Source organism: Nicotiana tabacum, chromosome 20 (genome assembly GCF_000715075.1).
Source record: "Nicotiana tabacum cultivar K326 chromosome 20, ASM71507v2, whole genome shotgun sequence".
In the NCBI taxonomy this organism is placed as follows: Eukaryota; Viridiplantae; Streptophyta; class Magnoliopsida; order Solanales; family Solanaceae; genus Nicotiana; species Nicotiana tabacum.
The window spans coordinates 125,525,880-125,544,854 of record NC_134099.1 but is presented as its reverse complement, the minus strand read 5'-3'; the positions used below and the strand labels follow the sequence as shown (position 1 = coordinate 125,544,854).

General features: G+C 36.8%; 1 protein-coding gene across 1 annotated transcript; it reads left to right on the top strand.

Moving 5' to 3' along the window:
- The first annotated feature begins 1,147 nt into the window (after positions 1-1,147).
- Positions 1,148-5,139, top strand: LOC107802923 (tryptophan aminotransferase-related protein 4-like). The gene is made up of 5 exons (XM_016626502.2): positions 1,148-1,497; positions 2,191-2,497; positions 3,171-3,463; positions 4,032-4,312; positions 4,809-5,139. Exons 1-5 carry the CDS (start codon positions 1,211-1,213, stop codon positions 5,033-5,035), a joined length of 1,395 nt encoding a protein of 464 aa, XP_016481988.2. The 5' UTR covers positions 1,148-1,210; the 3' UTR covers positions 5,036-5,139.
- Positions 5,140-18,975: the final 13,836 nt, after the last annotated feature.

Below are 18,975 nucleotides of genomic sequence, written 5' to 3'. Positions count from 1 at the left end.
CTTCAATTTTTCAACAAAATACGATAACTCGAGCTAGGAACCTCCGAATTTGATTCCGAGCATACGCCCAAGTCCTAAATCACGATACAGATCCACAGGGATCGTCAAAATACTGATCCGGGTCTGTTTGCTCGAAACGTTGACCGAAGTCAACTTAAATGGATTTAAAGGCAAAATTTTATATTTATTAGTTTTAACATAAAAGCCTTCCAATAAAATATCTGAACTATGCACACAAATCGAAGAAGGCTAAAATGAGATATTTGAGACTTCGAAACACAAAACTAGATTCTAAAACTCTTGATGACCTACACATTCTCTAAGTATCCGTGTAGACTTAGCGGAAAAAGGGTATACGAAAAACTACTAAAGTAGCACTAGTAAACTTCGTGCGTGATCAGGAACCTGCACTTTATTTTCAGTCGATCTAAAGAATGAGATAACAATTACCAATTATAGTGATTCCAAGTCCCAACCTACTAAATGTTACTCCTTTCCTCTCAAATTATTAGGCGTTTTTTTCTTTTACACGTTCCTTAAAAAAAATAAAGTAATTTTGGACTATTTTTTTTATTTATAAGATATAATTCCTCTAAATTTAATATTTTTACTTTATTTATGTGTTATCTCCATTTTAAAAATAATTACTATTAACGATAAAATAAAAGAAATATAATTAATTCTGTCTTGAACTTCTAATATAACAAATTATTTGAGACAACTATATTTAAAAATTACTGCCGATAACTTGAGCCAGAGGGAGTAATCTTTGTAGCATTCACACATTTTCTCATTCCACAAGTTTTACAGCTAGAAGTTTTAAATATTCTTAATCCCCAAGCGCACCTACTCGAAAAAGCAAATTGAACGTGTTTTGATTCCACGCATTCAACATTTACTTTTTTGTTTTGTTCACTTTATGATGCTCCAATATTTTTTCTCATTATCTTATTATGCTTCCTACGTGGAAAAGAAGGTCTGTTTTGTTAGCATTTGCATACTTTATACTTTTTTTGTTTTAAAATAAAAAAAACATTAAATAATATTGATTTTAATTGGTCATTTATTGATTTATCTTTTCCAAACAATCAAGCAGAATAAATAAATAAAAAAGCAGAATTAGAGAGCACAGCAGGCATACTTAATAACCCTGCATGTTATTAATTGCAAAGCCCATAATAATCTAAAGAAAGAAGGGAAGCCTAGAATAATGGCAAAGAATATTCAGAGGTTTAGTTATGTTGTGTGTCTTTTGGTCTCAATACTTGTGAATATATTCTTTTTTAGAAAAATGTATTATGAGAAGGATAAGTTGAGTTGGAGCCAAAGAGCAGCAGAAGAAGCAGAAGCAGTAGCTGCAATTTCATGCTCAGGAAATGGAAGAGTATTTGTTGATGGCATTGTAGTAGATGGAAAACCTATATGTGAATGCTATTCTTGTTATGGAGGCAATGATTGCTCTTTGTTATTAGCCACCTGTCCTGCTGATGTTGAAGGGTAATATTCTCTTCTCCTTACTTTCGATTCATGAGGTTTTGGCTTGTAATACATGTCTGCCTTGTGGTGTCAAATATTGCACCAACGTTCCTATTTTCATATTTAATGTGACAACACTATTTCGTAACCTAGAAATAGATAAGTTTACCCCTTGTTTTATGTTTTTTATTTTCATGGAACAATACTAACTTATTTTGGTTTTAAATTTTTACTACCGGATGCATGCACTTAATCCATTCTTCCAAATTTGTTTTTAAACTAGCTCCATACGTATAAAATAAGTTAAAGGCAATAAGTGAGTTTAAAAGCAAATATCCAATTAAAAAGAACACAATAATTTAACTTTGTTAAACAAAATAGAGGAAAATATAAAATTAACGTAAGGAACAAAACATGTTCATGTTTAAAACTGTACTCCATTTGTTATGCTAAATATCAAAGAAGGGAGGATTGTGTTATATTTGGGGTACCATGTTTGCTGGCTTGGAACTATATTGCTCGAAGGGTGACTAGTTGAGTATATATTCTTCCCCAAAAAACTATAGTGTATATAAATAAAAAATTACTTTCTATACATACATACTAAATTTTGAAAAAGCTTCGAACACCCCTTGATGAAATACCTGAGTTAGTCGCTACCTATTACGCATATCGGAATAGGGCTATACGTAATGTATTGATTGTTTAATGCAGTGGGGATCCCCTATTCTTGGAACCTTTTTGGATACAAAATGCAGCAAACAGTGCAGTAGTAGTAGCAGGTTGGCATAGAATGAGTTATTTCTTTCCTAATCAGTCTTACATATCCAAGGAGCTCGAGAAAAACATAAGAAAGATACATGCTATTGCCAAGAATGCTATAACAGATGGAAGATACATTGTTTTTGGAGTTGGCTCTACTCAGCTCCTAAATGCTGCAGTTCATGCTCTTTCTATGGAGAGTTCTTCTTCCTCTCCCTTCACTACGAAAGTGGTCGCAAATAAAATCCCTTATTATTCGGTTCGTTCTTCTCAATCATCCACATCATGAGTTAAATTATGAATTTACTTATATATACTTGCAATGCAACTCAGTTTTACAATATTAATATAGTTTAATTATTCTAGGCTCGGGATGCCATTGAACCCACTGATCCTTTGAGTTATTTGATTTCAAACTTTAACATACATATAAAGTTAGAGCCAAAATTAGAGTATTGTTTAGTAGGGAGCGCTAAAATTCTCTATGTGGGGCTTTCCGCAGCCTGAATCTGGATTAAACACGCCACGAACTCCGGATGATTAAACCAAAAAGAGAAAAAAAAAGGTTATGTACTTTATTTTTTAGATTAATAATCTTTACTTTTTATCGGTAATGACAACAACAACAACATACCAAGTGTAATCCGCTAAGTGGGGTCTGGGGAGGATAGTATATATGCAGACCTTACCCTTACCTTTAAGAAGGTAGAGAAGCTGTTTCCGGAACACTTTTTATCGACGGATACTTATTATTACCTATTAAGTTACCTAAACATATAAATAATTTGCACTGTCAATGTAAAAATAATCATATCTTGAAATATTTGTTCTCGAGGGTAACTTTTTGTTTGCTATCTCCATCTTAGGGAACATAATAAATATATGCTTCTTGAGCATACTTGAAATTAACTAATTTGATTTAACCTTCTCAGCCTTATAAATTTCAAACGGAGTTCTTTCAAACACTTCATTACGAATTTGAAGGAGATTCATCCATGTTGAAGAACAAATCAGATTTTGGTGGAAATGTGATTGAGTTTGTGACTTCACCAAACAATCCAGATGGGAATTTGAGAAATTCAGTTTTAAAAGGCCCAAATGTGAAGACAATTTATGATCGTGCTTATTATTGGCCTCATTACACAGCAATTCCAGCTCCAGCTGATGAAGATCTCATGATTTTCTCAATATCTAAGCTCACTGGTCATGCTGGAAGCAGAGTTGGGTAATACTAGTAAACAACATCCAATACTTAAATGTTTTTTTTTTTTTTTGCATGAAATTAGTAGATAGAATAGAACAGTGTTAAGCAAAACAAATTTTATACACAAACATTCTCTGGATTTGTTTATGAGATATGAGAGAGGGCCAAAATACTTTGATTTCTTATGTTTTGCAAACAAGATCACACCTTACGTAGCAAACATGCTAATTAAAATCGATTTATCAATATTAGAATCTAGATGATTAATACTAATTATTCAACAAATTTGATTGGTTGATACGAGTTGATTTTCTGTTACGGTAAATTGATGAAACAATAGCCAGTCCAATGGCTGCTTCAGCGACTGCAATAGCTATAACAAAAATTGAGAAAATGTCTCCTTTTAATTGACGATTATCAAAAAAATCAGAAAATGTTACAAAATTTATATTAACCGCATTCAATATAAGTTCAAGACACATAATAGCGGGAGGGCTGCCCTTTTTTTTAATTTTGTATATCATGATAGTTTATTCTTGAAGAATTATATCATTATTTTTTTTTTCCTTTTTACCATTGACAAGAGTAGGTGGGCAATTGTAAAGGATGTGAATGTATATAAAAGAATGATGGATTTTATTGATGTTGCTGAAATGGGGACCTCAAAGGATGGTCAGTTGAGAGCCTTAACTTTACTGAAAGTTGTTGCTCAAGGAGATGACAAGCAACTCTTCAATTTTGCACATCAAATCTTAAGTCATCGCTGGGAAAAATTGAGTCGCATTTTCTCTTTATCTAAACGTTTTAGCCTCCAACGCATTCCAACTCAGTATTGCACATTTCTTGACAGAATCAGAGAACCATCTCCAGGTGACCTTTTTTTAACTCAACAAAACTTTTTACATAAAAAGAGCAAACTTTTTTTTTCATAAAAAATAGCTTTGTTTTAAACTCGTTTTACTCAAGAACACTTTTTGTCTACAAAAGTTGCCACTTATTGAAAATAATACAAATTATATACCGTACCTCTCTATAACAGTCATCCTTTATAACAACACTTCACTATAACAGCCAAGTTTTCTTTGGAACTAATTTTTTATGTTATGTTATAATATACATCTTCACTATAATAGCCAAAAATATCACCACAAATAAGATTATTATAGAGATTTTTAACTGTATCAATATGAGATTGGAAGTAAGCATTCTTTAAACCATTTAAAGTATCAAATCAGACCTATTTACAAGCAGAATTGTGACAATATATAAGCTGGCACCACCTATACAAAACTATATATCTTGCGTATGCCACTGTGTGTGTGTGTTGGGTATTCTAAAAGAGAAATCATTGTGGCGTTGATGGCAGCTTATGCGTGGGTGAAGTGTAAGAGGAAAGAAGATAAAAACTGCACTGAAATCTTCAGAGTAGCAAAAATCATAGGTCGTCCAGGTAGCAAATTCTTTGCAGAAAATCGTTATGTTCGGCTCAGCCTGCTGAAGGGTCAACATGATTTTGAGATGTTGATAAGTCAAATGAAAAAATTGGTTTCTCAAGAAGGAGGAGTCGGTGCACAAGCCATTTCAAGTTTTTAACCACTCTATGATTATGCATGCATACCTCCTATATGTTTAAAAATGTCGTGTAAACTTCCTAGACTTTCAAAATTTCTTTAATAAAACTATGACTTGCCAGCATATATTCAAATTCTCGCCACATGATCCAATTTTATTATTTTCCGTGTAGCAAAGTTATATGTCAAAAGTTTTATTATTAATAAGTTATATCGTATGAAACATTGGAGGGTGCCGCCAAATGACTTGTATCATCAGTATAATCCTACTTAGTGGCATCCTTCCCTCCAAGAACTTTCCCACCTTGCTCTTGGGGAGACTCGAACTCACAACCTCTTGGTTGGAAGTGGAGGTTGCTTACCATCAGAGCAACCCCTCTTGTCCATTATTGACTTTGCACACCCCTTAATAAATAATAAATAAAGGTGCATAATTTATCATGATACCCATATTTTTTTGGTAATACTCTGTGAATATTACCATAACAAACCAAATAATTTACAAACTAAGAGCAGCCAACTGTTCCAATCCATTAGGATTGGAATCTCTCTAGCTCTAAAAAAAATAACAAGGAACTCTAACTATTATCAGTTTTAACTGCTCTAACTACATAGCTTCTATATCAAAATCGGGCAATTTCTAGCTCTTCTCGATCCTGCTAACATACTAATCGTCTCTCTAAGTTCCTTCTTAATTTGTATCTTTATAAATGCATTATTTACATTGATCTTCATGAAATGCTTCCAATTCCGAGCTTGCCAAGTGTAGTATATTATCGCACCAATGATTGCTACTGCTACTTCTTTCCTGAATTGCCTCCAGAGCCTATTCTTGATCCACTGTAAACTCCTGCTAACAATATAGGATGGGATAGTTATTCCTGACCAATTGAGCAGTGCCACCCTTATATTTTGGGTCTAGATACAATCCACAAATATGTCACGACCCCAAACCGGCCCGGTCGTGATGGCGCCTCTCGTGAAGACAAGGCCAGCCGACACAACACTCACCTTAACCCTTTAAGCATTAAGAGTCATTTTTAAATCTTTAAATTAAACAATGTTTCATAATAAAATCCTGGAATAACAGTGCGGAATAAAATACCAGCCCGACATCGGGGTGTCACTAGTCATGAGCAACTATCATGGTCTGAATACAACAAAAGTCTAAAAATGTACTAAATACAGTAGCAACAATGAGGGGAAGGAAGCGGTGCTGCGAACGTCATGCTACCACCTTGCTAACTCTGATGACTCCGCGGCTGAGCTATCAACACCCGCTACCGGGTTCCGATATACTTGAATCTGCACACGAGGTGCAAGGAGTAATGTGAGTACTCCAACCCAGTAAGTAATAAGAGTAAATAAAGGCTGAGCAGTAGGAAATAATGAATCCACGTTTACACTGTTCATGGGGTACTGTTCACGCAGGTGCGGTCACTGTTCACATGTGCGAAAAATGCAGAAACCGCCCAGAAAATTGCAGCAGCTTTTCTTTTCACTAAAAAGGCTCTAACTCCATCATATGAACTTGGAATTCGATGATTCTTGTTCCTATGAGTCACAAATAATAATACGAACATAGCCCTTCAGTCGAAACTCAATTCGGATCTCATTTGATCAGTTCAATACCCATTTCGCTCGTTAAACAATTAACTCATGTTTCGTGTCAAAAACCCAATCGCTACTTGATGAAATTAGACCAAACTTTCCAGATCAGTCCTATAATTCATTATCAAAATTTCAGATGTCTCGAAATCAAATTTTGATCTCTAGAAATAAAAATGGATCTTTGGATCATTACATGCTTATCCTCAAAACGACAAAATCTTCCAAAAACTCTTCCAAAACTTATCCGAGACTCATGGGACCCCGACCAAACATGACAACACACCCCATAACATAATTCAAACTTGTTCCAACCTTCGGAATGCTCAAAACAACATCAAAATATCAAATCACCCTCGGATTCTAGTCTAAGAATTCCAAAACTTCCGAAATCCGAATTCGATCAAAAAGTCTACCAAACGACGTCCAAATGACCTGAAATTTTGCACACACATCACAAATGATATAATGAAGCTACAGAAACTCTCGGAATTCTATTCCAACCCTCGTATGAAAACCTCACCTATCAACCGGAATTCGCCAAAATATTAACTTTGCCAATTCAAGCCAAATCCTTCCACGGACTTCCAAAATGCATTCCGATCGCGCTCTTAAGTAATAAATCACCCAATGAAGCTATACAAATCATAAAATTTCCGATCCGAGCTCATATACAAATAAGTCAACTCTTAGTCAAACCTTTCAAATTCAAAGCTTTCAACTGAGACTGTTCCTTCAAATTCATTCTGATTTTTCCTGAAAACCAAAACCAACAATATACATCAATCATAATACGTTACAAAGGGCAAGTCATGCCCGGGAACTGACGATCAAAGTGCAAAAGTTCAAAACGATCGGTCGGGTCGTTACAAAATAGATGCTGGTGAGTCTCAGATACTCTACAATCACACAATATGCAATTGATGTCCCCATTGATAGGGATGTTCAACCTTATCAGTATTTCTTTAGTCGTTAGTTTGTTTTGATATGCCAGCCAAGTAATCACCCTTTGTCTTGGCAACATTACAACATTCCATATAAGCTCTGCTTCCCTCAGCCTAGTTATGTTTCCCTTCAGTGCTATATAGATGCTAGACACTGAATACAAACCACTAGTGGTCAGTTGGTAAACTACTCTAGTATACCATTGTGCCATAATCTCCTTCAGAGCATTTAGTTTCTTCCAATACTAGCTACAATCCTGTGGTGGTTAGTGGTCCCAGATGTTGTGATTGGACTTCATATAGACTTCATTGACCCATTTTACCCACAGTATATCCTTTTTGTTGCCAACTGCCATAGTAACTTGCCAACAAAAGCTATATTCTACTGTTTACATTCTTTAATGTTTAATCCTCTATATTTTTGAGGTGTACAGACCTTTTGCCATGCTACCAATGATACCTTCCTATGGCCTATAGAATTCCCCCATAAGTAATCTCTATATATTCTGTCAATGCTTTTAACCATACTTTGTGGCAAGATGAATACTGCTCCCCAAAAATTGTACATGGAGAAGAGAACAACATTAATAATTTGTATTCTTCCAGCATCCAAGAGTAATTTGGAATAACCATTGCGAACTCTTTCTTTAATCTTTTCAACCAAAGCAAGACATTTCACTTTGCTCCATTTCTTTGAGGAGAAAGGTAAACTAAGGTATCTTACAGGCAGTGAACCCAAAGAAAACCCTGTGCAATTAAGGATCTCCTGCTTGCATTCCTCATCCATCCCTGCAAGAAAAATATTGGATTTATCTAGGTTAGCCAGAAGCCCAGATATTGCACTGAAGTGGTTGAGTACTTTTTGTGAGCATATGATTTTTGCCCTATACGAACTACTCCTATAAAATCCCAAGAAAATATATTTTTTCTTAATTATTTGCCATTTTGGGAATTTTTGTAGAATTTTTAATAATTGTTTGCATTTTTCTGTGCACGTTTAATTTCATTAAAAATCATAAAAAATGCCAAAATATCATGCATTGCATTTAGATTTTTTTTTACATTTTTAGGATTAATTAATTAATTATTTGCTTTATTAAAAGTAAAAATCACAAAAAATGGCCCATTTCTACATTTTTCCCCTTTATTTTTAAATTATTAATTTTTATCTTTTAATTTAGGATTAAATAACTTTTATAATTTTTGTAATTAGATAATTAGTCTAATTTTATAATTTAGGATTTTTATCTTAGAATTTCATTAATTAAAAAAAAAAAGAAAAAAAAGAAGAGAAAAATGATTTGGGCTGAAATTCATTTGTCTTAACTCCCAACCCCAAATCCCTTTTTACCTCCCCAGCCCAAATACCTACCAGTCCAGCCCCAAAAAATGACACCTGACCCACTTATTTGACCCGCCCGTCTCCCTTTACTGTATAAGATCCTTATATTGTTTCCCCCCAATTCAAACCCTAAACCTAGAAACCACAAGAACGATGCCTACCCGTACCATTCATCATCTTCTTCACTGAGCCAACCTCAACTCGCCTGAAACTCAGGCGAGTTCACTCAAATGGGCCCCTCCTCTCCATGTCACTTTATTCCAATGGATTTCTGTCAGAGAAGAAAGAACATTCCTCCCAAATTTGCACGATTTATGTACTATGGAGCGATTTGCTAGATGAATGCGAGCCGTGGATGGATGTAAATAGATCCATGCCTTCAATTTGTCCCTAAAATCGTTCAAAAACGAGGGGATTTTTCAGATTTTGGGCAGAAGCTTCGGAATTTTTGAGGGTTATATACAAGGTGAGTTTTCTTGTTTAAGGGGTAGAAAAAAAAATCAGAGAAAGATCTAAGAATTTTTTTTCGAAATCTGAGGAGAGTAAAATTTTCTAAGGTTCTTGAAGTTGTCACTTTCTTCAGGCCGTTTCTTTTCAGTTTGCTTCTCTTTAGAAAAATACAAAAAAGTACAAATGGTCCGAGTTCATTTTCATTCGAGTTTACTTCATTTCAAGAGAAAATTTCAAAAAAAAAAAAGAATCACTAAAACAGATTTTTTAGCATTTATTCTTTCTCTTGATTTCTGGTTCTCAAAAGGAAGCTTGATTTAAAGTTTAAGTTAGAGTTGAGTTTGGGGTTCGAAATTTTAGCGTTGATTTGGTTCAAGTTGGTCGATTCCTATTGTCTTGTTGCTGTTCGTTTCAAGGTTTGAGTCGCGGCTTTGTTCGAGTCAGTTTAAATTGTTGTAATCACTGAAGTTTCGTTAATTGAAAGCCCTAATTTCAGGTTCATCTCTTCACTCTTTCTTAATTTGTTCTGGTATTGATCAAAATGTGATGATGCTTGAGACTTTGTTAGATTAGTAGTGTTTATGAGTTGGTTCATGAGAAATCAGCCTGTGATACAATTTTTCTTAACTTCTGTCTTCTTCTTTTTCTTTCTGTTGGTTAATCCCTTAAAAGGGTCAGCACAAAATTGTATAGTAATGACTTGTTTGTCGGTGTTGAAGCGTGAGGGCAACCATCCGAAAATGGTTTAAACAAATTTAGAAACTCGGGTTGGTGTTTTAATATTTTTACAGAGTTGAAGAGTTTGAATTCAATTCAATCAAATGTGCCTTAATGCCAAACAAATTCGTGTATAGTCCATGTGTACAACACTGTATAGCAGCTGCTCTAAGTTTGATTTTGGACATTCTTGAACCCTTTGTATTATGCTTTGTTGAATGATTAAGAATTGATTGAATTTCCTCCTAACTATTTCATGTTGACCAAAGTTAGAACTTCTGTTGCTTTAATGGGTTATGAATGTGTATTTAGATTTTAATTTGGATAAAATAGTGAAATAACTTATGATGATATGCAATGAACTACCTTGATATTTGTTTCCAGTTAAGGATTGGGTTTAACCTTAGTTAATCAGCCTTAATTTTGTTTGTTTTCATCTTGTTTTCCGTAAAGCCAAGTTGTTTTCTTTGATGAATCAAGTGATTAAGTCCGATATGACACGTTAATTGGATCATGAATTTTAGATTGTTAAAGTCAGTCTATCCTATATCATTGTTTTGAGTTGCTCATATGGTTTGGTAGGCAGAAGCGTTTTGTTTTTCTAAATATGGTTTTGGGATCACGGATGAGACCATTATAATTGTTTGATTTAATGTACATTGGGCTTGGAAAGCATGTAAAGCTCCCGTATGGAGGCCTTTATCTGTTTTGATTTTCTGTACAAACTCTAGTTTTGGGCCTTCTTAAAGTGGGATAGATAAGCCCAGATGTGGGCAAACAAGACCAAACTGGTTTTTTCCTTCTCCTTTTCTTTTCTTTTCCAAACTAAATCGCTGCATGAATCAAAGCTTAGCCCGTTAGACGTGAATTTAGTTTGCATTTAGTTTAGTCTTTATTAATGAATCAGTTTTAATCCCAATATTATAATTCCTGACCTTGCAATAATCTTAAACTTAGAGAGGAATAATCATGAAACAATCGTAGTTTGCTTTTACGCACGCGATTAAACTATTTCAACTACGGGTACAACTCTCGTGACGTGGTTGTGATGCCTAATTTTAAATTAGATTTAAGTAGGAGCATCTTTAGTTTGCCTTAGTGAAATATAAATCTTTTCTTTTAAAATAAATTGAGGTGTGCCATCCAATCACCTAGTCTATGACCCTCAAATAGATATCTTAACTAATGTAGAAAATGCCTTGAACTCTCATAGTTTACTTTAGGCGTGTTTAATTAAATAAATTATCATAGCTACAAGTATGGTTCCCGTGGCATAGCTATGATACCTAATTTCCAAATTCGGGGTTACATTTATGTGACCCGGCCACAACTTTCAATAACTTTAATAAATTAAACATGTTGTAGATCGTGGGTATAGTTCCCGTGACATGATTCACAATGTGTATCAAACAAACAAGTGCATGACAATCATGACTTGTTCCAGAATAATTCCATAAAATAATTTAAAAGCGGTTATAAAGTTAAAAATGCACAATAGGTTTAAAACATGTAGTAAATCAGATAATAAGCGAATTATTAATAGTTTAAGAGACCGTGCTAGAACCACGGAATCCAGGAATGCCTAACACCTTCTCGTGGGTTAACAGAATTCCTTATCTAGAATTTCTGGTTCGTAGGCTTATAAAGTAAAGTCGAAATTTCCTCGATTTGGGATTTTAAAATAAATCGGTGACTTGGGATACCAAATAAACTATTCCAAGTGGTGATTCTGATAAATTAATTAATCCCATATTCGATTTATGTCACTTTAATTGAAAAAACTCCCATATACCCTCGGGTGGTAAAAATGAGGCGTGACTCTAGCGACTCTGCTGGGGATAGTAACCCATAACTTTTGGTTCAGGGTTCAAGAATTCGAGCTTAGAATAACTGTTATAATTGGCTTTTATTTATTATCTAATTTTATTACATGTTTGGGCCTAATTGCTAAATGTCGATTTTTACCGCTTTGATATTATTTGAACTGTATAAACTATTACGAGACCCTTCTCTTCTCATCTTCGGGGATGTTAACGCTGGTGTGACTCCTCTTTCTGTTAGTGTCATACCTTGAATAAGAAAGAGGCTCGGACAAGTCACAAAGGCGGATGACCTTTTGGTTCCCGGTACGTAGCCCCCCCGACTCGAGTTGTCTGCTCGGGTACACCAAGTCTAGAACAATACACCCAGGTTTTTAAACTTAGAATAACTCAACCTCATGCCGGATCCCTAGTAGGAACGCATGTTTGCATCATGTGCATTTGACTTTGGGGACTCAACACAGGGGTTGGGGTCCGTCTAGGACAGGTGGATCCCAGAATCAAAAGACCATCCTGACGCATTCTTACGTGCTATTTGTACAATTATTTGCTTCGATTTGCATGTTGACCAGTTGCTAGAGTAGGAAGGAAATTGGAAAAAATAATTGAGGTATGAGAGAGATAATTACCCGCCTTTGAAAAAACCTGTTGTCCAAAGTATACCGAAACTCTGCCAAAATTTTGAAAAGAAAGAGAAAAGGAAAAAGGAAAATTATTTCAAAAAAAAAAGGAAAAAAAAGTATTTCATATTTTTCATTATGTCAAAACTGACCGAACTACTCAAGTTTGATTCTCACCGGATGTGGGATACGTAGGCAACCCTCACAGGATCTAACTCTATTTTTGCAAAAATAACCCAAAAAATGGAATTGTTGTTATTCTGTCTTAAATAAAATTAGGTAATGTCGTTCTTGTCTAAATAGCCCAAAATGTCCCCAAAAGGACGTTGTAAGGCTGTTTTTGCAAGAATAACCACCTACTGCCCTTTTTCAAAATTTTGGCTACCTAGCAAGCACAACCCTAAAATCTTCTTTTGCAAAGTGCTGAAGGGCCGTATTTGCAAAAGTAACCGCGTTATTTAAGTTTTTGCAAAATTTTCCTCGCTTTGTTTTAAACCAATCACCTTAATTTTAATGTGCAGAATGAGCACGAGTCAAAACTTGCCAATGAAGGTCATGGCCAAGATTCCTTTGGAAATGTATATGTGGTGGAAAGATCTAGGTAAATCAGGACGAGATGTGGTCAACCATTACTTGGGGGTTCTCACCGGGTTATTGAAGATGAAACCTAGAGGAGACATAATAAAAGCCTTGGTTACATTTTGGGATCCCGCCCACAACGTGTTTTATTTCTCGGACTTTGAACTCACGCCCACTTTGGAAGAGATGGCTGGGTATATCGGTAGTACTGAAGCTCTGAGAGACAAATACTTGGTCGCTCCAAGAGCTGTCACTCCGCATAAGTTTCTAGATTTGCTAAAGATAAGCAGGGGAGTCCAATACCCAGATTTAGCAGCTGGGATTTCCACTCCACAGTTCATATACCAGCGATACAGACACATAGGGGAGTTCAACAATCCAGAAAGCAAAATTTGCAGCAAAGGGAATCGACTTAAATGGGAAAAACATAGATGCTTCGCTTTCATGGTGGTATTTTTGGGTCTTTTAGTAATCCCCAAGAAGGATGGGAGTATCGATGTACGGATAGTCGGGGTCGTCAACACTTTGCTTACTCAGGCCAAAAGCATCCTCGCACCCATGATAGTATCTGAAATATTCCGAGCTCTCACAGCCTGCAAAGCCGGAATAGACTTTTTTGAAGGGTGCAACTTGTTGCTACAAATGTAGATGATTGAGCATCTATGTCATCATCCTCAGTACATGAACTATGGGTCGATAGGAGAAAGCTGCATAGAGGAGTTTTATACAAGGGTTGATGGGTTCAACATGCCAGAAGGGGTCGCAGAATGGATATCTTGCCTCCGCTCTGTCACTGCAAATCAAATAGAATGGACGTTGGGTTGGCTTCCTGTTGATGAAATCATATACATGCCAGCCACCGGTCCCCACTTCCTCTTGATGGGTCTCAGAAGCATCCAGCCTTATGCCCCATACCGGGTTTTGAGATAGCTAGGAAGATGTCAAATAGTGCCTAAGGATGAAGACCTTAGCCTTCATGTGGTCGAGATCCGTTCTGATGGCCAGTTTCACGAAACAGTGGTTCGCCAGATTTGGAGTGAGTGCCAATATTTGATGGCAAATACACGAGTACGTGATCTGTCCAGAGGTAAGTGTCACCCATTTACCTCGCTTGGTACAAAAGGAAAGTTGAGTTTGGAAGGCCAGCTAAAAGACCCCACCTCCAGGAGTTTGTTGAAGCGCCACAAGAACAATGGGAGTGGTTGACAAAAGAAAATGAATACCGGGCCACCATAAGCAGGTTAGAAGGGCAGATCCGAAACCTTACGTTTGATAGTGATGTGCAAGCTACTGCAGATGAGGGTGAGAAGAAAAAATTAGCCCAAGAAAATGAAGTCCTCCCGGCCCAGATCCAAAGGATGAAGGTAGCTACTGAGAATCCGGAAAGAATCCGAGCAGATGAAAGACTCATTAATGGTCTCAAGAAGAAAATATGTGAGTACGGGGATGATTTAGAAAAATCCGAAGGCAGTTTACAAGAGCTCGGGCACAATTGGCAAAGAACGCCGAGGGACGGGCAGAGTTTGTTCGAAAACTAAAAAGGAAATACGATGGAAAAGTCACAAACTTGAAGAAAAAGCTAACCACCCTCGAGAGCGAGATGGCCAAACAAGCCAAGAGCTTCAAAGCCGAGAGAGAACATTGATACATTTTGATGGCACAACTAAAGGGAAACCTACAACATTTGCAAGAACAGAATCATACTGCCACTTAGCTCTTGGAGGCTAGATCTCAGCAAATTGGGTGGTTGTTGCAAGAGAAGGGCATCATCAGGGAAAGGGTTAGAAGAATCACCGACTACGTTGTGATGAAATGCAACGAGTGTGAGGACATGACCAGGTCCATGTTCTTCGCCACGGTCATGATCTTTGTTTACCAGATAATGGATGATCTCTATCGCCTCCAGGATGACATGGCGCATAGGCCTGCAACAAGACCAATTGGTGTTCCTAGACCAGGATTGGAGGCATTGATGTACTCCTGATTGTTTTCTCTTTTTTGAGTCTGTATTTTCATTCCTAAAAGTCTATTTCGAGTCTGTTTTTAGTTTTCAATTCTCGAGTATGTAGGATCGAGTCTTTGTAATAGAGAAAAATTAAAGGTTTTGTTTTAATGAAAATTTGAAAAACTAAAATTGTTTTATTTATTGAACTACGTGATAATCTGATTCACACGACGTCGTGATACGTAGACAATACTCATCGGATCCGGTCATGATTTTTTAAATAACTCAAATAAAAGAGGAATGTGGAAAAGAGAAAACCAAAAGAAAAGAGAGAAAAAAAGGAAAAGAGAATGAGAACAAGAGAAAAAATGAGAGTGCAAAAGAGAGCAAGAGAGAAGATCAGGGAGATAAACAAAGCTGGGATGAGACATGCAATCGTTGTAAAATATGTGGAAACACATTTAACTGTATACGTGCATCACACCCCCAATGTACGATTTCCTATGTGTTAATTGCTTCAAACTAACCGGTTTGTTGTCTACTGTTGAGTATAGGTTCTGTTTTTAAGGTGGTTGGTTTGTGGTAACCTGGCTTCAAGCCCGTATTTTACAAGATCCAAAGGCAGTGTAGATATGTTGTCAGAAGGTCATCCACCAACAATTCCCATCTCAGAGGATAGCCCACTATCGATTATGTCACGACCTCGATTTGCCCTCCGTGAACCATCGTGACGGCACCTAGACTCTACGACTAGGTAAGCCTAAACTTGCGAAAGTAAAACAATTTAAAACAGAAATAAGGCAATAAAAGTATTAAATGTGTCGCTCTGCATACACCATATTTATAGAGATCTCAAAACCAACATCTAAATCCAAGACCCAGAAACCCACGAATCACAAGCTAAGAAGTAGTACATAGCTCTAACTACGAAATGTATAAATAGAACAAATAATACAGAAGAGCTAAATACTAAAACGGGAATAGAAAGGGACTCCTTTGTCTGCGGACACGACAGATATACCTCGAAGTCTCTATAGCAATCGCCTCCCTCAGGGATGGTAGGCCTGAGTAGCGGTACCTAGATCTGCACATGAAAAACATGTGCAGAAAGGGCATAAGTACACCACAACGGTACTCAGTAAGTGCCAAGCCTAACCTCAGTTGAGTAGTGATGAGGAAGGTCAGGGTCCTACTGAGATACAATAAGATATAAAGTATGACAGGGTAAGATAAGTAATTCAGTTGCAACCAACAATAAAAATTTTGATACGAGATAGTAAGGAAATGCAATAACCAAAACAGAGGCTAAAACATTCATTAGGATAATAACCGGGGATCTCTCAGTATCCCGAGGATCTCTTGGTATCCTCATTATACATTAGGGATCTCTTGATATCCCGAGGATCTCTTGGTATCCTCATTTTTTATACTAGGGATCTCTTGATATCCTCATTTTTATACTAGGGATCTCTTGGTATCCTCATTATACATTAGGGATCTCTTGGTATCCCGAGGATCTCTTGGTATCCTCACTATACTAGGGATCTCTTGGTATCCCGAGGATCTCTTGGTATCCTCATTTTTATACTAGGGATCTCTTGGTATCCCGATGATCTCTTGGTATCCTCATTATATACTAGTTCAATATGTGTGCAGGGGGAATCTCCCGGAATAAAATCCGTAGTCCCAAAGTAAACACACAACATCAACACGAAGAATACACAATTATAGTCAAGTTTCATATCAAGGTAAAACAAGTATTTCTAGCCTAGCATGTTGCACATAATCCACATGAGGCATTTCGAGCAAGTAAATCAATTAAGTCAAGTAGACATGCTTCTCTAGAATAACAGCAGGCTTAAATTCGAAGTAGTGTAAACAAGAAAGGAAGAAAATACAATTAAGGCTAATTTTAATGAAAATAGGATTTTCAACAATTAGCACAAGTACGCGCCCGTCACCTCACGTACAAGGCATTTCAATTACCACAATTCCAATCATAAGGGGAGAGTCCCCCACACAAGGTTAGACAAGCCACTTACCTCGAACCGACTCACAATCAATCCGAAACCACGTTCTTGCCACGAGTATTCGACTTCAAATGGACCAAATCTACTCAATTAAATTTCATAATGTAAATGACACTTCAATTAACTGATTCTACAATTAAATTCTAAGATAATACGCGAAATTATGTAAAATGACCAAAACGGCCCTCAGGCCCACTTCTCGGAATCCGACAAAACTTACAAAATTCGACAACCCATTCCGATACAAGTTCAACCGTACAAAAATTATCGAGTTCCGACATCTGATTGACTTTCAAATCTTATTTTTTTCATTTTTGGAAGATTTGGTAAAAATATGAATTTTTTTCTTCCATAAATTCATGGATTCATGATGTAAATGAGTATGGAGTCATGATCTATAAAGGATTTATGATAAAGAACACTTACCTCATTCAAATTTGTGAAAATCCCTCTGAACATCGCCCAAACCGAGCTCCCCTAACTCTATTTTTATCAAAAATGGCCAAAATCCCCATTTTATAACGTTTTTACGATTCGGGCGTCACATGTGGTGCCGGGCGCTGCCTGTGGCGCTGGTTCCGGTAGCCAAAAATAATTTTGGCGCCATGGATGGCGCCCTGCGCTACCCTGGGCGCTGACGATGGGAAATTATTTTTCCCCGACACGAAAATGGGCATAACTCACTCATACGATGTCCGAATTTGACAATTCTTTCTGCTATGGCTCCAAAATTTTGATACGGATCTAATGCTTTAATCAAAACTGAATTTGGAGCTCATTTGCTTAATGTGATACTACTTATTCTTAAAGAACGACATCGAAACATTCTTGAAATGCCCAAGTTAAACTCCAATAACCATACAAACTCCACCCGAGGCTCTCGGGACCTCGACCAAATATATCAACAAGTCCTAAAATATCATGCGAACTTACTCGGAGTTTCAAATCATGCCAAGCAACATCAAAACTACAATTCACTATTCAATTCGGACTTATGAGTTTCAAACTTTTCCTTTTACAAAGCGCGTGCCGAAACGTATCAAATGAATCCGGGATGACTTCAAATTTTGCACACAAGTCATAAATGACAGAATAGAGTTGTTCCAATTTTCAGAATCAGATTTTGATCCCGATATCAAAAAGTCAACTCTCGGTTAAACTTTCCAAAAATCTTTTATTTCCCTACTTTCGCCAAAATGCGCTGAATTGTCCTACGGGCTTCCAAATCCGAATATGCGCATAAGTCCAAATCATCGTATGAAGCTATTGGAATCGTAAAAAATTTCATTCCAGGGTCATCTTCACACTGTTCTGACTACGGTCAACTTTCCAACACTAAGCTCTCATTTAGGGACTAAGTGTCCCAAAAGTCTCCGAAACTCAAAACCGAACATCTCGGCAAACCAAAATAGCAGAAATAAACTTGGGGAAAGCAATTAATAGGGGATCGAGGCATAAATTCTAAAAACGACCGGTCGGGTCATTACAGGTTATCCCAACCTTAGAGTCAGTGGCAATTAAAGAGAATATGGCACTGCACCTTCGCGTGCTGGAAATGTAGGATGCCTGGTCCAATGGTAGAGAACCGCCAAGTGCCATACCCAGCTTCCCCGAGCTACTTCCCAGAGCAAGTGGAAATTCTAATGTCCCGATAAATTACCCGAATACCCCACTTGGATACCCCACCATCTCAGCTCACTTCACCGGAGCACCTTCTGAGGTTCGCCTCCAGGTAGTTTCGGGAGTGGCCTCCAACATATTTACCACACCACCAACCTCGGCCGCATTACAGCCAACTGTGCCCAGTCTAAGCTTTGATCTATCATCTTTCACTTTCCAAGTACCATCTTTTCCACCAGAACCTACTCATTTCACCACCAACTCTTACCCTCAACAACCCGGTACGA